Source organism: Aquarana catesbeiana, linkage group LG05 (genome assembly GCF_042186555.1).
Source record: "Aquarana catesbeiana isolate 2022-GZ linkage group LG05, ASM4218655v1, whole genome shotgun sequence".
Taxonomy (NCBI): domain Eukaryota; kingdom Metazoa; phylum Chordata; class Amphibia; order Anura; family Ranidae; genus Aquarana; species Aquarana catesbeiana.
The window spans coordinates 86,675,263-86,693,271 of record NC_133328.1 but is presented as its reverse complement, the minus strand read 5'-3'; the positions used below and the strand labels follow the sequence as shown (position 1 = coordinate 86,693,271).

General features: G+C 41.9%; 1 protein-coding gene across 1 annotated transcript in view; it reads left to right on the top strand.

Annotated features, from left to right (window-relative positions):
* Positions 1-18,009, top strand: part of UBE3C (ubiquitin protein ligase E3C) — a 190,566-nt gene that overhangs the window by 13,650 nt on the left and 158,907 nt on the right. Inside the window, exon 3 of the mRNA XM_073629937.1 lies at positions 16,418-16,471. Within this exon, the coding sequence (XP_073486038.1) occupies positions 16,418-16,471 (54 nt within the window). The remainder of the gene's footprint in view (positions 1-16,417; positions 16,472-18,009) is intronic.

The window sequence follows — 18,009 nt, the reverse complement described above, 5'->3', positions numbered from 1 at the left end:
CAGTATTATCACTGATCATTGTATTCGTGTCACCAGCGACTTCAGTGTCAGCTAGTGACTCTCCCAGCTAGTGTCTGTTAGCGCCAGATGGCCTGCTACATTATCACAGTCGCACTATAAGTCGCTAATCACCGCCATTACTAATATAGTGTCTGTATGGATCAATATCTTGATCATGATCAGAACTATACTAATGTCCCCAATAGTATACTGTTCTAAAAAATTCACTTTGATTTGTACCAAAGTCATGTAGCAGAGTACATTTTGGCCTAAATTCATGAAGAAATTTGATTTTATTGAATATGCATAATAGAAAGTAGAAAATATATATATTTTTTTCACAATTTTCAGTATTTTTTCATTTTTATAATACAAACTAAAAAACACCTAGTGGTGATCAAATATCAACAAAAGAAACCTCTATAGGAAAAAAAATTATATAAATTTAATTTGCCTACAGTGTTGCATGACCGCACAATTGGCAGTTAAAATAGCACAGTGCTGAATAGCAAAAAAATGCCCTGGTCATGAAGGTGGCAAATCCTTCTGGAGGTCAAGTGGTTAATGTAATACATTTATCAAAGTTTAAAACTTAAGTTTAGGTATGATTTTTATGTCATGATTACATTGCTCCAACTTGGACCAATGTAAGTAGACTTATTTCATACCAGATCGATCCCTGTGTAAGCTGCAAACCACTGTAGTAGTCACCACTACCACAGTAATGGGAGCAGTCTCGTGGGTCCAGTACTGAGCAGCTGCCCTTCTGCATAATAACAGCAGATGGTCACCCACTCGGCACTTCTGCCATTCAGAGAAAGCTTATTTCTTTTCAATGAATACAAGTGTTCTCTGATTGGATGAGGTGGAGAAGCAGGGCAGTCACATCACAACCTCCACCTTGTTCAATCAGGAAACTCCTTGCATTCATTGAAATTTAATGACAGGCTTTCTCTGAATGGCGGCTTTGCCGAGCGAGCGACCCCCTGCTGTCATTATACAAAAGGGCAGGCGCTCGGCACTGGACCCAGAAGACTGCTGTTGTCACTGTAGTAAAGACAACCACTACACTGATTTGCAGCTTACACAAGGATCGGTCATGTATGAGATAGGTGTGCACTGATACTGGTATCAGTGCCGATACTAAGCATGTGCAAATGCTTCGAAACCAAAAACCGATACCTTTTGCGGTGCCCCCGCGGTCCTGTGTGAACCCAGGCTTGTCATAGCGACTTCAGCCTGGGTTCACACAAGAGCATTGTGGGAAACCAGGTATGATTCAGAAAAAAATAATGTAAAGTAGCGCATCTTTCCCATGTTTATAATAGTGCCACAGCAAAATGACATTCCTAAAGGAAAAAAATGTAATTTAAAACCGCTCGCGACTGTAATGTATTGTCGAATCCTGGCAATATAGATAAAAATAAAAAAAAAAAATGGCGTGGATCCCCCCCCCCCACCCCCCAATCCACACCAGGTCCTTTGGGTCTGGTATGGATATTAAGGGGAACGCCGCACCCAAATTTTTTTTAAAAATGGCGTGGGGGTCCCCTAGGTACTATATACTCTGAACAGCTGTATATATACGATACGGCCTGCCCTATATACTCTGCAGAAAATTGGGCCTTAGGTATTGGTGGTACCAGAACACTGTAAGCCCTCACAGTTACTCTTGTTGGGTGCAGGAACGGGCCCTGCTGTGAAATATTATATCAAGAATTGTAATTAAATGCCCCTGTTAAACAGGGGCAGAAAAAATTGGGCCTTGGGTGGTGGAGGTGGTGCCACAACACTGTAACCCCTCACAGATACTCTTGTTGGGCACAGGAATGGGCCCTGCTGTGAAACATGACTGCCGGTTTCTTGTCCTTCTGTGACACCCCCTCTCGCTAGGCTCACGTTACTCCCTTCCTCAACCTTGGAACCAACATCGGAACCTTCAAATCGCTGTGCATTTTCCAGCAGCATGTAACCGACATTGTGGTCGAATAATTCTGGGGACTCCTCCGTGCATGATGGTGGGGCTACAGAAGGAGTGACTGTGGACAAGGAGCCGGTGGAATAGGCCGTTTGGCAGCTGCATTGGAAGGCAAACGTTTCTGAGCCTGGGTGACAGAGGATGAGGATGGCTTCATTATCCACTCCACCAACTCTTCTGCATGTTGTGGCTCAATAATACGACCAGCAGCAGCAAAAAAGGACAAGCGTGCCTCACGGCCACCTGCAGATGATGCACCATGTCCTCGACCACCACTGTTGACTGTAGACACAGAGGCTGCTTGCCCTCTTTTAGTGGCCTGTGAGCGTCTGCCTCTCCTTGGTGGCTTTCCAGGGATGATGCATTTTTTGTTTTGCAACACCACACTACACTGTATTACATACTGTCCACACCGCCTGCACTGTATTAGCAACTGTACACCACGGAATGCACTGTAGATATAGGCTACACTGATTGCAAAGTGTAATATATCTCTATCTATCTATCTATCTATCTATCTATCTATCTATCTATCTATCTATCTATCTATCTATCTATCTATCTATCTATATCTCAAATACACTGCCACTAACTCAAGCTATCTCTCTGTCCATGCCAACAACACTGCACATGGCCGCTCTGTAAGCAGCCTTATATAGTGTGGGGCGTGGCACCCTACCTTTGGCCAATTATGGCTCTCTCAGCAGAGCACACTGTGATTGGCCAAAGCATGCAGGTCAGGTGCATGGTTTGGCCAATCGTTACACAGAAATGCACTGTGATCTCGCAGTGCATTATGGGGCGTTCTGTGGCGCTCAAATTTTCCGCGAACGCCCCATATTTTTATCTCAGAACAAACACCTGATGCTGGTTCATCCCTAGTGATGGGTTTACAACCACTTTAATGCAGAGAATGCATTAAAGTGGTTGTTAAGCCACTATCTCATCTTTATATCATCCCCTCTGTCAGATAAAAAGCTGTATCCTAGTGCCTGTGCTTTATATAAAAAAAAAAAAGATTTCTGCCTGTTTTAACTGCATCTCCAAGTGATAAGGTGACTCCAGGCTCTCTCTTCCCCGTCTGATTTCACCAGTGGGCGGGGCCGAGATTCCCCTGCTGACGTCAGCCAGAGAGGAGGGGAGGAGAGGAGCTGAGAGCCTGGAGTCATGCGATCACTGTAAGACCCTTTTTTTTGCTATACTGCACTGCGTCGCTTTAACTGACAATTGCGCAGTCGTGCAAAGCTGTACCCAAACAAAATTTACATCCTTTCTTTTCCCACAAATAGAGCTTTCTTTTGGTGGTATTTGATCACATCTGCGGTTTTTATTTTTTGCGCTATAAACAAAAGAAGAGCGACAATGTTGAAAAAAAAAAAACACAACATCTTTTACTTTTTGCTATAATAAATATCCCAAATTTAAAAAGAAAAAAAAAAAAAAAAAATTTTTCCTCGGTTTAGGCCAATATGTATTCTTCTACATATTTTTGGTAAAAAAATCGCAATAAGCAAATATTGATTGGTTTGCGCAAAAGTTATGGGGTCTACAAAATAGGGGATAGATTTATGGCTTTTTAAATTTTTTTTTTAATTATATATATATATATATATATATATATAATATATATTATTTTTTTTTTTATTTTTTTTTTACTAGTAATAGCAGTGATCTGCGATTTTTGGCGGACAAATTGGACACTTTTGACACATTTTTGGGACCAGTGACATTTATACAGCGATCAGTGCTATAAAAATGCACTGATTACTGTATAAATGTCACTGGAAGGGGTTAACACTAGGGGGCGATCAAGGGGTTAACTGTGTTCCTTAGGGGTGTTCTAACTGTGGGGGGATGGGGCTGACTAGGGGAGGAGAGAAATTGGTGTTCATTTTTACTATGAACACACGATCTGTCTCCTCTCCCCTGACAGAACCGGGATTTGTGTGTTCACACATGGATCCCGGTTCTCGCTCTGTCACAAGCGATCACGGGTGGCCGGCAGTCATCGCGCCCGCCAGACACTCGCATCGGCTCTGGGGACACACTGCGGCCACGTGCGCCTCCTACAGTGTCTTAAAAAGCCGACGTACAGCTACGTCGGCTCGCCCAGGGGAGCCAACCTGCCGCAGTATAACTGCAGCGGCTGGTCTGGAAGTGGTTAATAAAGCATAGGCACTAGGACTGGGCTTTTTATCGGACAGAGGGAATGATATACAGATCAGTTCGTTTTGAGGTAGCAGGGAGAGGAGCAGATCAGCGATAGTGAGAGCTGACAGGCAGAGGGGGGAGGAAGAGGACAGAGGGAGACAGTGGAGAGCTGCAGATAGCAGGGGATGATGGAGGCACGTACGCTGACAGCGGTGTCGGGGCTCAGCAGCCCTGATATATCGGAGTTGGTGTATAGAGGAAAGGGTAGAAACCGGCAGGATCAGCCAGGTATTTCAAGTGATACAGGGGACCAAAATACACAGCACAAGCACTGTGCTGTATAACACGCCTTAAGGGAACAGGATCTTTTTAAACCCAAAAAAAAAAAAAACGCTTTTAGGATTAATATGATTTTAATTTATAACCACTTTAAAAAAATCATACCTAAACTTTAGCTTTAATGTTTTAAAAACCTTGTTCCTGGGTACAGTTACAAATTATGTAAATGTGTACATGGGGCAGCCATATTTGTTAACAACATAATAAACTGTAAGTCATATCAAAATTTGCTTTTGGTCCAGCTTTGCAGCAATAATCGCAAAAGTATACTTGCTGGAAAAAATATTCATTTCTCTAAAAAAAAAAAAAAAGTATTGTCTGGCTTTATGTGTTCTGGAGTATATTACAGTTACAATAATGTACTATTTTCAGGAAGCCCGTGTGATTAACTAACAGAGGTAAAGAGGGTGTATTTAGTCGTAATTATTTGATTAAATATTCTAGCACAATTCATACATTTTATGAAGGCAGAAATCCATTTTGGGTTCTTTTCATCTCTGGCTCACATTAATGTCGTGGTGCACACTATCATTTACAGAGCAGATTTCATCGGAGGAAGACAAAACATGCAATTATACCATGTGCTAGAAGCGGCCATTTCTCTGGCTAATGAAGGCTTTTGTTGGCGCCTTGTTCTCCCTTTTCAACATATTCCACTTCTGTCTTATTGGGATGAAACGATAACCTACAAGACGAAACTGCATGAATCGGTTAAATTGCTGTAAATTTTATAGCTCGCTGGAGGTTTTCTTTTAGTCAGGGTTCATAGCATTGTCAATGTAACTTTTTTTTTTTCTTTTTTTGGCTTTGCAGAAATTATAGAGCAATTCCAGGAAAGAAGTGTAATCATTCAATAAATTGGTAATGCTATTCATAGGAACATTACCAATGTGCTATAGTCTTATTCAGCTTAAAGAGTAACTCTTCTTTTCTTGAGAAAAAAACATCCCCTTCAGGTTGATCTATGATCTGTGTAGAGATTTTAACAAACGCTTGCAAATTCTTTTTTTACTAGTAATAGCAGTGATCTGCGATTTTTAGCGGTACTGCAATATTGTGGCGGACAAATTGGACACTTTTGACACATTTTTGGGACCAGTGACATTTATACAGATCGTAGATCAACCTGAAGGGGATGTTTTTTTCTCAAGAAAAGAGGAGTTACTCTTTAAGCTGAAGAAGACTATAGCACATTGGTAATGTTCCTATGAATAGCATTACCAATTTATTGAATGATTACACTTCTTTCCTGGAATTGTGTAGAGATTTTAACAAACGCTTGCAAATTCTTTTTTTTTTTCTTAAACCAAACGAACTATAAAGTAACTGTGTAAGCCTTGACAAAGTTTTTTTTTTTTTTTTTTGCTTGCTAATCTCCTTTCGAAAATGAAGACTAAAGTCCCGAAAATTCTCGTACGCCAGGATAAAAATTCGGAAGTGATGTAGTAGTGTATTTGTATTATAATTTTGAATGACAACTATACTGATTGAATGAAAATCATGCCATCCGGTATCGTACGAGAAAAAGTTTCATGCTTGTCCCATCTAATAATATTGGATGAACTGTTGTAATCTGCTATCGAAAGCTGTGTACTAAAGATCAGATTATCGTATGATCTCTTAGCACTATTTTTCGTACAATTATTTGATTGTATCTACAGGCAATAAATCTAATGGGAGTGGTTTCATAATTCTCAACCAGCTGCTGCACCTGCAGGGCTCTAATGAGGAAAACTGCAGGGTCTGCATCCTTTTAGACGTGATTAGAGGTTGACCGATATATCGGCCGGCCATATACATCGGCCGATATTTGGCGTTTTTTATTTAATCGGCATCGGCCAATTGTGCTGATAAAAAAGGCCGATTATAACTTCAGCGCGACTTGCAAATGACTTCTGTAATAGGAGTCAACGCAAGTTGCCTGAAGTCTTCTGTGAAGCGACTTCTCTCCTGCTTGGACAGCCTGCCAAGTCTGATAAAAGAAGCTGAAAAGATACAATGTTTATACTTATCAATGGACTGAACTGGTGTGTAGAAGCTCTCAGTTTAACCATTTAAAGACTAAATCTTTTATGACACTTGTTGCTTACAAGTAAAAATCCTGTATTTTCTGCTAGAAAATCACTTAGAACCCCCAAACGTTATATATATATATATATATATATATATTTTTTAGCAGAGACCCTAGGGAATAAAATTAGTGGTTGTTGCAATATTTTATGTCACACGGTATTTGCGCAGCGGTCTTTCAAACGCAATTTAAAAAAAAAAAATACACTAATGAATTTAAAAAAAAAAAACTAAGCAGTAATTTAATATTGAAGATATAGTTTTTTTTTTAAATTTTATTTTTTTTTTTAATCTAAATTATACATAAAAGTGAACTGATTGGAGGTTTGTTTTGTTTAATAAATGTTTAAATGTAAAAAAAAATTCTGTATCACTTATTACTTAAGGTTGCTTGCACACTGGAGCGTTGACAGTAAAACACTGCTAGTTTTAGCGGCGCTTTATCGTCATTTTAGGGGCGCCATCCGGCTGCTAGCGGGGAGCTTATAACCCAGCTAGCGGCCGAGGAAGGGGTTAAATGCGCCACTGCCGAAACGCAGGCAGGAGTGGTGGAGCAGCGGTATACTCCGCTCCAAAGATGCTACTTGCAGGACTTTTTTTTTTTTAACATCCTGCCAGCGCATCGCCTCAGTGTGAAAGCACTCGGGCTTTTACACTGAGACTGCAGGGGAGCCATTTTGCAGGCACTTTACAGGCACTATTTTTAGCCCAAAAGCGCCTGAAAAACGCTCCAGTGTGAAAGGGGTCTAACTGTTAGATTTTATGAGATGAAGGGAAAAAAAAAAAAAAAATCGGCCTAACATATCGGCCCAAAAAAAATCGGCATCATATATCGGCCATCGGCCACCGCGATTTCTAAATATCGGCATCGGCCAGAGAAAAACCCATATCGGTCGACCTCTAGACGTGATGTCTCTTTGGGAGTATCATACCAAAAATTACATATTTGTTGCAGGGGATGCCTGATATCTGATCTTGTACCTTGCAGTGGGAAAATCAGTAAACCAATCACACAAGCAGGAAATTATGTTTACTGTTTAGGGTGTCCATTGTCTCCGTTGCTGTTTGCTATGACACTGGAGCCCTTTCTTTGTAGAGAGGAAAAATGATGAATTCTTGGGGACATGTATTGGACCTGATGAACATAAAGTTTCGGCATGTGCCTATGACTTATTATTTTACCTCTCTTCCCCTCAGATATCACTACCGGCCCTGATGACAGAGGTATCTAAATTTGGAACTCTATCCAATTTCAAAATCAATTTTGAGAAGTCTATACTTCTACCCAGCCATGTACCTCCAGCAATGGAGACCATTTTGCAGGGCTCCTATCCATTTATCTGGAATAAAAATTCATTGGTATACTTGGGAATACATATTACATCAGATCCCAAACTTTTGTATGCATTAAACTATGGCTCTTTAGTGACAGGTATAATAGGGGACCTGCAGAAATGGAAGGGCCAGTTTTTAACATGGTTTGGAAGGGTGAGTGCTATAAAGATGAGTATACTGCCTAAAATAATTTGCACTTTACACACAGTACCAATTATACTCCCACAGAGCTTTTTCAAAACTATACAGAAGGCTTTTTATATCATTTGTATGGAATGAGAAACGGCCCAGATTGGCCCATAACATTTTATGCAGAGGTAAATCTGAAGGAGGAATGGGATTACCAGACAAAGCCTTATATTATAAGGCAATGTCTTTGGTGAGGATTTTGAACTGGTGCCATGACTCATCGAATAAAATATGGGTCTCTTTAGAACAGATAATGGCAGGTAGGAAGTTGGCAAGAATTCCTTCGGATCCCGAGTGTAGATAGGGGCCTTTCAAAATGGACATCACCTTTAACTCAGAATACATTAGTGACCTGGGATAAATTAAATCAACTGGGAGATTATGCCCCCTGGATATCACCCATTGGAGGGGTACCAATGGTTCCCTCTGGGAGAAGAAGTGGGATCTTTGAGATCATGGGGAGGGATGGAGACATGACATGTGGCAAATTTGCTCCACATGGAATGCTAGCCCCCTTCCTGGATTTGGCATTAAGGCTGGGAAAGGTACCTATGCTGGAGTGGAGATACCATCAATTGGTTTGCTTTTTCATTAATGAGGCCATTAAACTCTCTTACTGTATTTGAATCTGTGTGTACATATATTAAGCGCTAGACGTTTGCTGTCGCAAATGTATAGACTGGACCTTAGGACACAAAATAAAACAGTTCCCTTATTAGAGAATGGGAAGGGGAGTTAAAGCAGGGGCTCTCTAGGGCACAAATTAAAAAGATTATTGACCTAACACACTCTACATTTATAAGTTCACGGATTCAGGAGATGTCATATAAATTTCTAGCTAGGTGGTATCGGACTCCAGTAAGGCTGGCACGGATGTACCCGACCGCAGATGCTAGGTGCTGGAGGGGGTGTGGGCAAAAGGGTACTTATCTCCATCTATAGTGGTCCTGTCCCAGGATTAAGGTATTTTGGGAAGAGATCGCTCCATGGGTAGAGAGGTTGTCCTCTCGACCCATGGAATTAACACCCCTAAATTTTCTATTTCATTGGACACCAATGTCTACTAGATCGTGTAAGAAAAGTATTACTCCACATCTATTGAATGCAGCCAAATTGTTTAAACCCAGGCTATAGAAACAGACTAGATGTCCAACTCTGTTGGACTGGAAGAGAGAGGTCAATTTAATAATGGAGGCTGAAATATGGGTACATACAATTAAAGATAGAAAGGAAAAATTTAGGGTAATATGGGCAGGTTGGGAACAATGCTCTATGGAGATCATGTAGAGTAATAATATATAAAGCCGCATGGTCTCAGCGCTTTGTCAAAGTCCTGATGCGCGAAACGCGTCGTCAAGGCAACCTTTTTACAGTGGTCCAATCTAGTAACATGCCACAGTGACCATCCATCCACTCATGGGACCTCTACATTGCCTAACAGCAGTGACTTTCAACATTTTTGCTGGCTCCTTCATTCCCTTCCCTGGCTTTTTTTCATCTACTTCACACTGCTGTATCCCCTGAGTGACACCATCCAACACAGAGGCGTTCCACCTCTGAGGGGACACAGAGCGGCAAGTCAGCGGCTCAGTGTTTACCAGCTGACACTCCAGCGGCTTTCCTGTGAGAAGCCGAGCCCTTCCCTCCTTGGAACGGCCTCCCAGCTGGGCTGACGTCATCGCCCATCGTCACAGAGCCTCGGCGAGCTCTCCCTCCTCACGGCGGAGAGGTTGTCTCCCCCCACGCTACACATACTGATCAGCATTCCGGAGCCGGTGAGTCGACCCTTCAGGGATCGTATCCCACATCCAGCGGGGATCCTGCGGGTCTCCTGAGTACCTCCATACCTGGGCTCCCTCCTCCCCTTTCCTTCCCCCTTCTCTACTCATCACAGTTTGGGACCATGTAGTTGGATGGATCTCCCGTTTTTGGTTTCTTGTTGCTCGATGGACAGTCTGTCACATATCAAGTTCCTTATAATATTATTCTAGTACTGTGTTTCCATGGGACTGTTTTTATAAACTACTTTTATTAATTATTATATATAATTTGTATTATATTTGACTTTTTAATTAATATCATGAATTTAAATGAATATGAACTTATTGTAGGCCATTATCGGCAATTTTAGCGCAAGAAAAGTTGAAGAAAAATACACCCCTTTAAATTCTATATATGTCTTCATACTGGTCTGTTGCGCATCCTTTCTGGTGCTAAAAATTCTGCTTGATGCATTTTTTTTGTCAGTTAAAAAAACCACACACCTCCTCATTGAAATGCACTGAAAACGCAGCAATAATGCACCCGTGTTTTTGATGCAGTTTTTGAGTCACATGACCTATAAAAAACGCACCAGTTTTCAGTGCCATTATCAGCACCTTTTTTCTCTTATCAGCAAAATGCAGGTAAAAAAGTTCGCCCAATATGTTTCGGCCGCCAAAATTTCCATGCATCTCTCCTTTCAGCAGCAGAGGCAGAGCTGTCAATCTGGAAAGCAATGGGCAGGACGAGGTGTGGCCAGGTGCTGACAGAACAGCTACAGGCTGGTAAATCGGCAGTGACAGCCACACCCTCTGCGGCTTTTTTTTCTATATCCCATTGTTGTGCACACAGACACAGCCTACGAGATCGTGGGAACTCTAAATGTAGGTGTAGGTATGTAGGTAGAGCAGCATTGGTGCCCCACCATCAACGAAAGCTGCATTTGGTGGACATCATTGGCAGGATCAACACAAAAAAATGCAGCACATACTACTTTTTTTTTTTTTTGGCACACACGGATACAACACCTTGATACATGGCCTTGTCTCTACATTGGGTAAAGTCACACATTGTGTGAATCACTGTGTAATGGTCCGTGCACACGATCCGAAAATACCGCTTTTAAAACGATCATACGATAATCTGTTTGTTAGTACAGAGCTTTCGAGAGCCAATCACGACAGTTCATCCGATATTATCCGATGGGACAAACGTAAACATTTTTCTCCTACGATACCAGATCATACGGTTTTCGTTTAATCAGTACGGTTGTCGCCCAAAAATACAATATGAGTACACTACAACACATTAAATCACTCCAGAATTTTTATTCTGTTGTACGAGAATTTTCGTCACTTTAGTAACCTCGATACATGACTAGCATGCAAAAAAAAAACAAAAAAACGGACGATCTAACGTCCGATTTTCAGATCGTGTGTACGGGCCATAAGGCCACTTTCACACATGCGGGACCTCCGTTCATTTCACCATTTCAGTCATGTCAAAACGGATGAAGTATTCACCCATTTTTCATCTGTGCTCATCAGTTTTTCATGAGTCATTTTTTTAAATCAACTAACAATGCAAAAACGGATGAAACACTGATCGTTTGTCAGTTTACATCTGTTTTTCGTCCGATCCTTTTTTTTTTTTTAAACGGAAGAAAAATAGAGCTTTGATCAGTTTAAAAAAACAGATGATGACTGATGCGGATGTAAATGGATAATAATCCATTTACATCAGTTTTTCCATAGAGATGCATTGATGTCTGTTTTTCATATCGTACATCACGGGACACAGCGTCATAGTAGTTACTATGTGGGTTATAGGCCACCTTCAGGTGATGGACACTGGAACACCCTATATTAAAAAGTGCACTCACTATATAACCCCTCCCACTGGTGGGAGTACCTCAGTTTTTTCACCCATGTCTAAGGTGTTGGTCATGAGTGAAGATGTGCTGTGCTGAGCTCCACTGGAGCAATCCTTGCTGGGGCTAGCCATGCAGACCGGATCCATTCAAAGCGTCTTTTTGGCCGCATTGAATGCTACCCAGGCCTCATATCCGAAGAAACAAGGTTTTGCCTGTAACTCTTCTCTTTTAGAGAGCTGAACCCCGGGATTCAGTACCAGTACTTTTTGGTACTAAGGCCATAAAGTTTTACTGGTGGAGGTGCTATTACAGGTCCAGGATTGTGGGTTTCCTTTGGGATCCCCAGCTCCTGAAGGTTTAACGGAACCCACTGTGAAGGATGAAGATTGGGTCTGTTGGTTTACCACAGAAAACCCTGCGGCGGGAAAGGTAAGTGGAGTTTTCTAAGAAATTTTTATATATTTTCTTATGAATGTCTCCTTTAAATCAGTAAATGTTGTCATGCTTGTGTGTCACTACTGGGGGCTGTATTGAGCAGTTACAACTCATGCTTCTCAGAGAGCTCACGTTTGACCAGGAAACTGCAAGTTTTCTCTCTTCCGGTGCAGCAAGACCTCCGGTAAGTCTGGGGGGGGGGGTTCCCTCTCCCCACCAGACGCCCCCCTGTGCCGTTTTTTCTTCCCCTGTTCTCGGGGAAAGGGCGCCAAAGATTTTTAAAAAAAAAAAACCCGGCATGAACGGCACGCCGCTCGGCAGCTTCCAGGCCCCCCCTCCGCCATTCCTCCTTCCTCCCAGTGGATCCTATAGGATCAGGGGCCCACGTGGGGGGAAGGGCTGTGAATGACGGGGGCGGGGCTTAGCACGGCGTTTGGGTCCTCCAACGTCCAGCGCGGGAAGGTCTGGTTTTTAAAACACCATTGTGTTATTTATGCTGCAGGAGGGACACAAGAGCAATGAGGTTGGTGACTCAGACATTCCTTTCACACATTTTACTACTGCATCAGGCTGAGCATTAATAGCAGTGACAGAGCTGGACTATTGCTCAAGCAGTGGATGTATTCCTTCTGGTAGTACCTCTGCTTTGTGCATCGGGCTATGGCAGAAGGGGGGTAAAAACACCTCAATAAAGGGCTCTAGAAAGACTTATTTAGTCACATAGAAGCCTAGATCCATCCCAGTAAGATGGCATCCTCCCCTGAGAGTAATATGGCTGGTCACGGTGTCCCGTCAGGAGGGGCAAGTGTTGCAACTGCTCTTAAACACTGCAGGCCCTGTGTATATTACTAAGGAGGTTTTTTCTTCAACCATTTTAAGCTTGAAGTAAAAGTATGATGCTTTAATCGCATGGGACTAATTGTAACAGGTCCCCGTCCATTGCTCAGGACCCTTATACTGAGGAACAAGGAGCGAGGGATGGCGAATTTCTCTCTAGGACCAGGAAAAGGCTCTCCTCTTCCGAAGAACCTGATGCAAAGTATCTCTTGTCTCAAAGAGTGATATCGGTGGTCCCCTTGGTAGAGCAAGGATTAGGGCTTTATTCAAACCTTTTTTACGGTTCCAAAAACTGTACGGGGATGTCAGACCCATTTTAGATCTCAAAGATCTAAACCGGTTTTGAATATCCGTTCTTTTCGCTTGGCGTCAATCTGATCAGTAGTCTCCGTCCTACAAGGGGGAGAACTTCTGGCGTCAATCGACATCAAGGATGTTTTTTTCAATGTGCCGTTTTTTCCCCGCTCACCAGAAATTTCTACACTTCAAGGTAGAAAATCTTCATTTTCAGTTTGTAGCTCTGCCTTTCGGTCTAGCTACTCCACCTCGAGTGTTTGTTTACAAAGGTCCTGGCTCCTCCTTTAGCCAGGATAAGGGCTCAAGGTATAACAATACTAGACTACATAGATCAATTCGGTAGCCGCTTGATTCAAACTTTGGTCACCACAGTCGGCTACCTGGAATACCTAGGCTGGATTCTCAACCTAGAGAAATCCTCCTTAAGTCCATCAAGGAGATTACAGTACTTGGGGCTGATTATTCATACAGAAGAGGTTATTTTTTTTCCCCAGGAAAGGATCAGTTCCGTAATGGAACTGATTAAGTTACTCAAGTCAAAGAAGAATCCTTCTATTCGGCTTTGCGTGACTTTATTGGGAAAGATGGTGGCTTCTTTCAAGGCCGATCCTTATGTGCGGTTTCATTTAAGACTGCTGCAAAACAGTATCCTGTCAACTGGGAGCAAGAAGGCCCAAGCTCTGGGCTTCCCAATGCGTTTATCCCCCAATGTGCGTCAGAGCCCTAATTGGTGGTTGATATCCAAGAATCTTCAAAAAGAGAAATCCTTTCTACCAGTTACCTGGAAGGTGGTAACAACAAACGCCAGCCTTCTGGGCTGAGGAGCAGTCCTGGAAGAAGCATCTGTCTAAAGGAAATGGTCCAATGGCTCTGTGTCCCGTGATGTACTTCAAAGAAAAGCTCATAAAACTCCCAACAAGCAAAATCCCATTCATTTAAATGGCATATATATAAACTTTTAATAACATATAACTGGATTAAATGTTTTTTTTGTATAGGTTGTGCTTTTAATGAGTGTTTGTTTGTTTTTTTTGTTTTTTTTTTGTATTTTTAATCCAAGATAGCCAGTGTCCCATATTTTTTTTATTTTAGTAATAAAATAGAATGTGTGGGTGTGGTCTGTACTTTTGGAGACTTCCTAGGGAAAGTAAAAAACCATTATGCTCTCCGCGCCCACTGTTATTATTATGGGTTTTAGCTGAGCACATGAAGCTGCTTGGGTTTTTTTGGACTTGCTTAGAAGACATTTGCTATTCAATGATTTTCTAGGCCAGGCTGAGCACCGCTTTCCACAACAGATACTGGTGGCCTCAGAGCTGCTTGGCTATGCAGTTAATACAGCAGATTGGGGGGATTCCATGCTGGATGCCACCTCCAGCTGAGTGCAGAGAATAGAGGTTCTCCGTTTTTCACTTTGAAAGTGGAAATCCTCTTTTAAGATGAGGTCAGTTCTGATAGCAAGAATACCGGCAACTCTAAGGATTTGCCTAGTTAGGGCAGCCAGGTGCACAAGATTGGAGCCATGTAGGAAGAAGACCTAAAGCATGAATTGGCTGAAACATGGGAAATATGAATTATCCTGTGGAATTGTGCATAATACAGAATGCTATATGTATCAGGGTGGATTTGATTTACATCAAGTAGATAAATCACTAGTAAAAAGGCTTTATTTAAATCATAATTTTTAAAGAGCAACTGTCATCTCTGTCCCGCAATGACTCCTCCTCTGACCCGCTGTTGACTCACCGACAGTTCCATTCACTTGAATGGGACGGCCAGTGATGTGGCAGTGACACAACAAGGTGAGGGCTGTGGCGGCAGCAGGTGAGTGGATGCCCGCTAACAGGCGCTGCCATGATGGATCTGAAATGACAGGTGCTCTTTAAATGTAAGGACTCATTCTTGCTGGTAGTTAGAATCTTTAATATTTGCAAACAAAATGAAGGTCTCCTATTTAGAATAATAAGCTGTCAGGTTAGTAAAACAGCAACATCGGAACTGATTTTAGGTTAATAGTTTAATCACACATAGTTGGAGAACTACTCAAATTCTTTTAATTAATACAATAACATTGCCAGTGCATGTAAATTGTAAAATGTAAATATTGCAGAATATACAGCCTCATGCCACATAACTAAGCTCCATTTCATGCTGAATAAACTACATTTTTAATGTATCTTAAATAGAAAACTATCTTTAGATAGATTTTTACTCCAGAAGCATTTTATTGAAATAAATTTGATAAAAAAAAATAAAAAATCCCCCCCAAAAATCAGATTTAACCACTTACCGACCAGCCACCGTCATTATACTGCGGCAGGTCGGCACAATCCCACGAACCATCGTAGCTGTACGGCGGCTTTTTTAAGCGGGATAGCAGGCAGGCGCGCCCGCTGCACAGCGGGGGTGCCGATGCTTGTGACCGGCAGTGAGTTCCTAACAGAAATGCCATAAATCTATCCCCTATTTTGTAGACACTATAACTTTTGCGCAAATCAATCAATATACGCTTATTGCGATTTTTATTACCAAAAATATGTAGAAGAATACATATCGGGCTAAACTGAGAAAAAAAATGCTTTTTTTTTTTTTTTTTAAAATTGGGGATATTTATTATAGCAAAGAGTACAAAATATTGTTTTTTTTTTATTTTCAAAATTGTCAGTCTTTTTTTGTTTATAGTTCAAAAAATAAAAAGCGCAGAGGTGATCAAATACCACCAAAAGAAAGCTCTATTTGTGGGGAAATAAGGACCTCAATTTTGTTTGGGTACAGTGTCGCATGACTGCGCAATTGTCAGTTAAAGCAACGCAGTGCCGTATATCACAAAAAATGGCCAGGTCATTGAGCAGCCAAATCTTCCGGGGCTGAAGTGGTTAAATTAAGAAAAAAAAAAATCAGATAAAAAGAAAAAAATCATCGATTTTTGTCCAACTCGATATGTAATAATTGCAATGAGCATTCACTAGTTAACAATAATGTAAACTGCTTAATAATCTCCTAGATTGTAAGCTCTAATGAGCAGGGCCCTCTGATTCCTCCTGTATTGAATTGTATTGTAACTCTAACATTGTAAAGCGCTGCGCAAACTGTTGGCGCTATATAAATCTTGTATAATAATAATAATTAAAGCTAACATTATTGTCTTTCAGGAAGAGAAAGCATCCCTTCTACATCGTACCCAGGAAGAACGGCGAAAGAGGGAGGTAGGTCAAAGATGGTTACAAGCAAACGTAAAAACTAAGTTTTCATTACATGGATATAATTTAGTGTCTGCCATTAGTTTTTGCACAGATGAGATCATAAATACATTTCTCCAAATCTAGGAGATCTGATTGCTTGGTGGCTGAGGAATTTAATTTATTTTATTTTTAATAATTTTATGCTATGCATGTAGATCATTTTATGAACAGAACCATATACTTTTTTTGCTAATGCTTTCTATGTATAGTTTGTAATTCACATATTCGGTGTGTGCGCACCTGTTACTATGAATTGAATTTGGTGTCACCCAGGGTTCTCACTTATGCAGATTGAGGGGTTCCGGGATGTTTCTGTCCTGAGTGGAGAAAACCTGTTTTGCTGTGTTCTCTAGGATTGGCAAGTCCTGGATTGGATCCTGGAGCCCAGAGACTTTGTAGAGACTTGAAAGGGGAGAAGTGCCTAATCCTGGGGCCATGTTTTGATGGTGACCAGCACCTGCTGATTCTGCAGGTGTATATAGGCCTTCAACTTCTTTCATGGAAACAAACTGCTGCAGAAGAGCGTATATGAACAGACGCTGGGAGAGTGTCTGTTCTGGCCTCAGGGCAGGTTCACACTGGAACGTGTGTTTCCCTGCAGTCCATTCATTTGAATTCAAAATGCACTGAAATGCAGAAAATGTAGAGCAGGCACTACTTTTTCAGAACACACTGCACCAAATTGCATGGTACTATAAATGTGTTTGTGGCGGCATTAACAATCCATTGCCACCCGCATGCTCTTGCAAGGTCACTACATTCACCCGTGGTGCAGAAAACAAGCAAGAAATGCCCCTTTTTTTTAAAAATAGTTTTTATGCGTTTTGGTGTGAACTGGCCATCGCCACTGGCCGTGACCTCAAGGAGAGGTGATCTGACCAGGCCATCACCTGAGAGGGAGAATGTTTTGCAAAGGCAGAAGCCATTTTAGCTCAAACTGAGCAGTTTGGTGACCACGAGGATCAGTGAGTGGTTGAGATTAAAGCAGAACTATACTCATCTCGGCTTTAGCTATACGGTGTCCCTGAGCTCCCCACTAGGCCGCTAATCTTCTCGGGCAGCCGGCTTCCGGGGCTGTGATTGGCTGGGCAGGAATGACGTCACTCCCACACATTGCCGAATTTGGACAGTGAGTTGCTTGTGCGTACAAGGGCAGACAGGCAGGTAAGTCTCTTTAATGCAGAATAAATGCATGTCTCTTCTGAATCAAAATTCTTGCCTGTTCCACATCTTTAATTATGAAAACACACACCTTCATCTTTTAGTGTCAAGTTGTTCACATAAAACACTTTGCCTGATGTTTGGTATGTGATCTTAGTTGACACCTAGTTGAGACAGGTACTCGTCCCCACTTCCGGAAGATCTCGCCGCAGCGAGGTCTCCTTGAAGTTCTGCCCCCTCCTCTTTTCACCACCGCCAGGCCATTCAGGAAGCGCAATGCGCTTCGCACATGCGCGGTAGGGGACCCGCTGTGAAGCCGCAAGGCGTCACTGTCAGTTTTC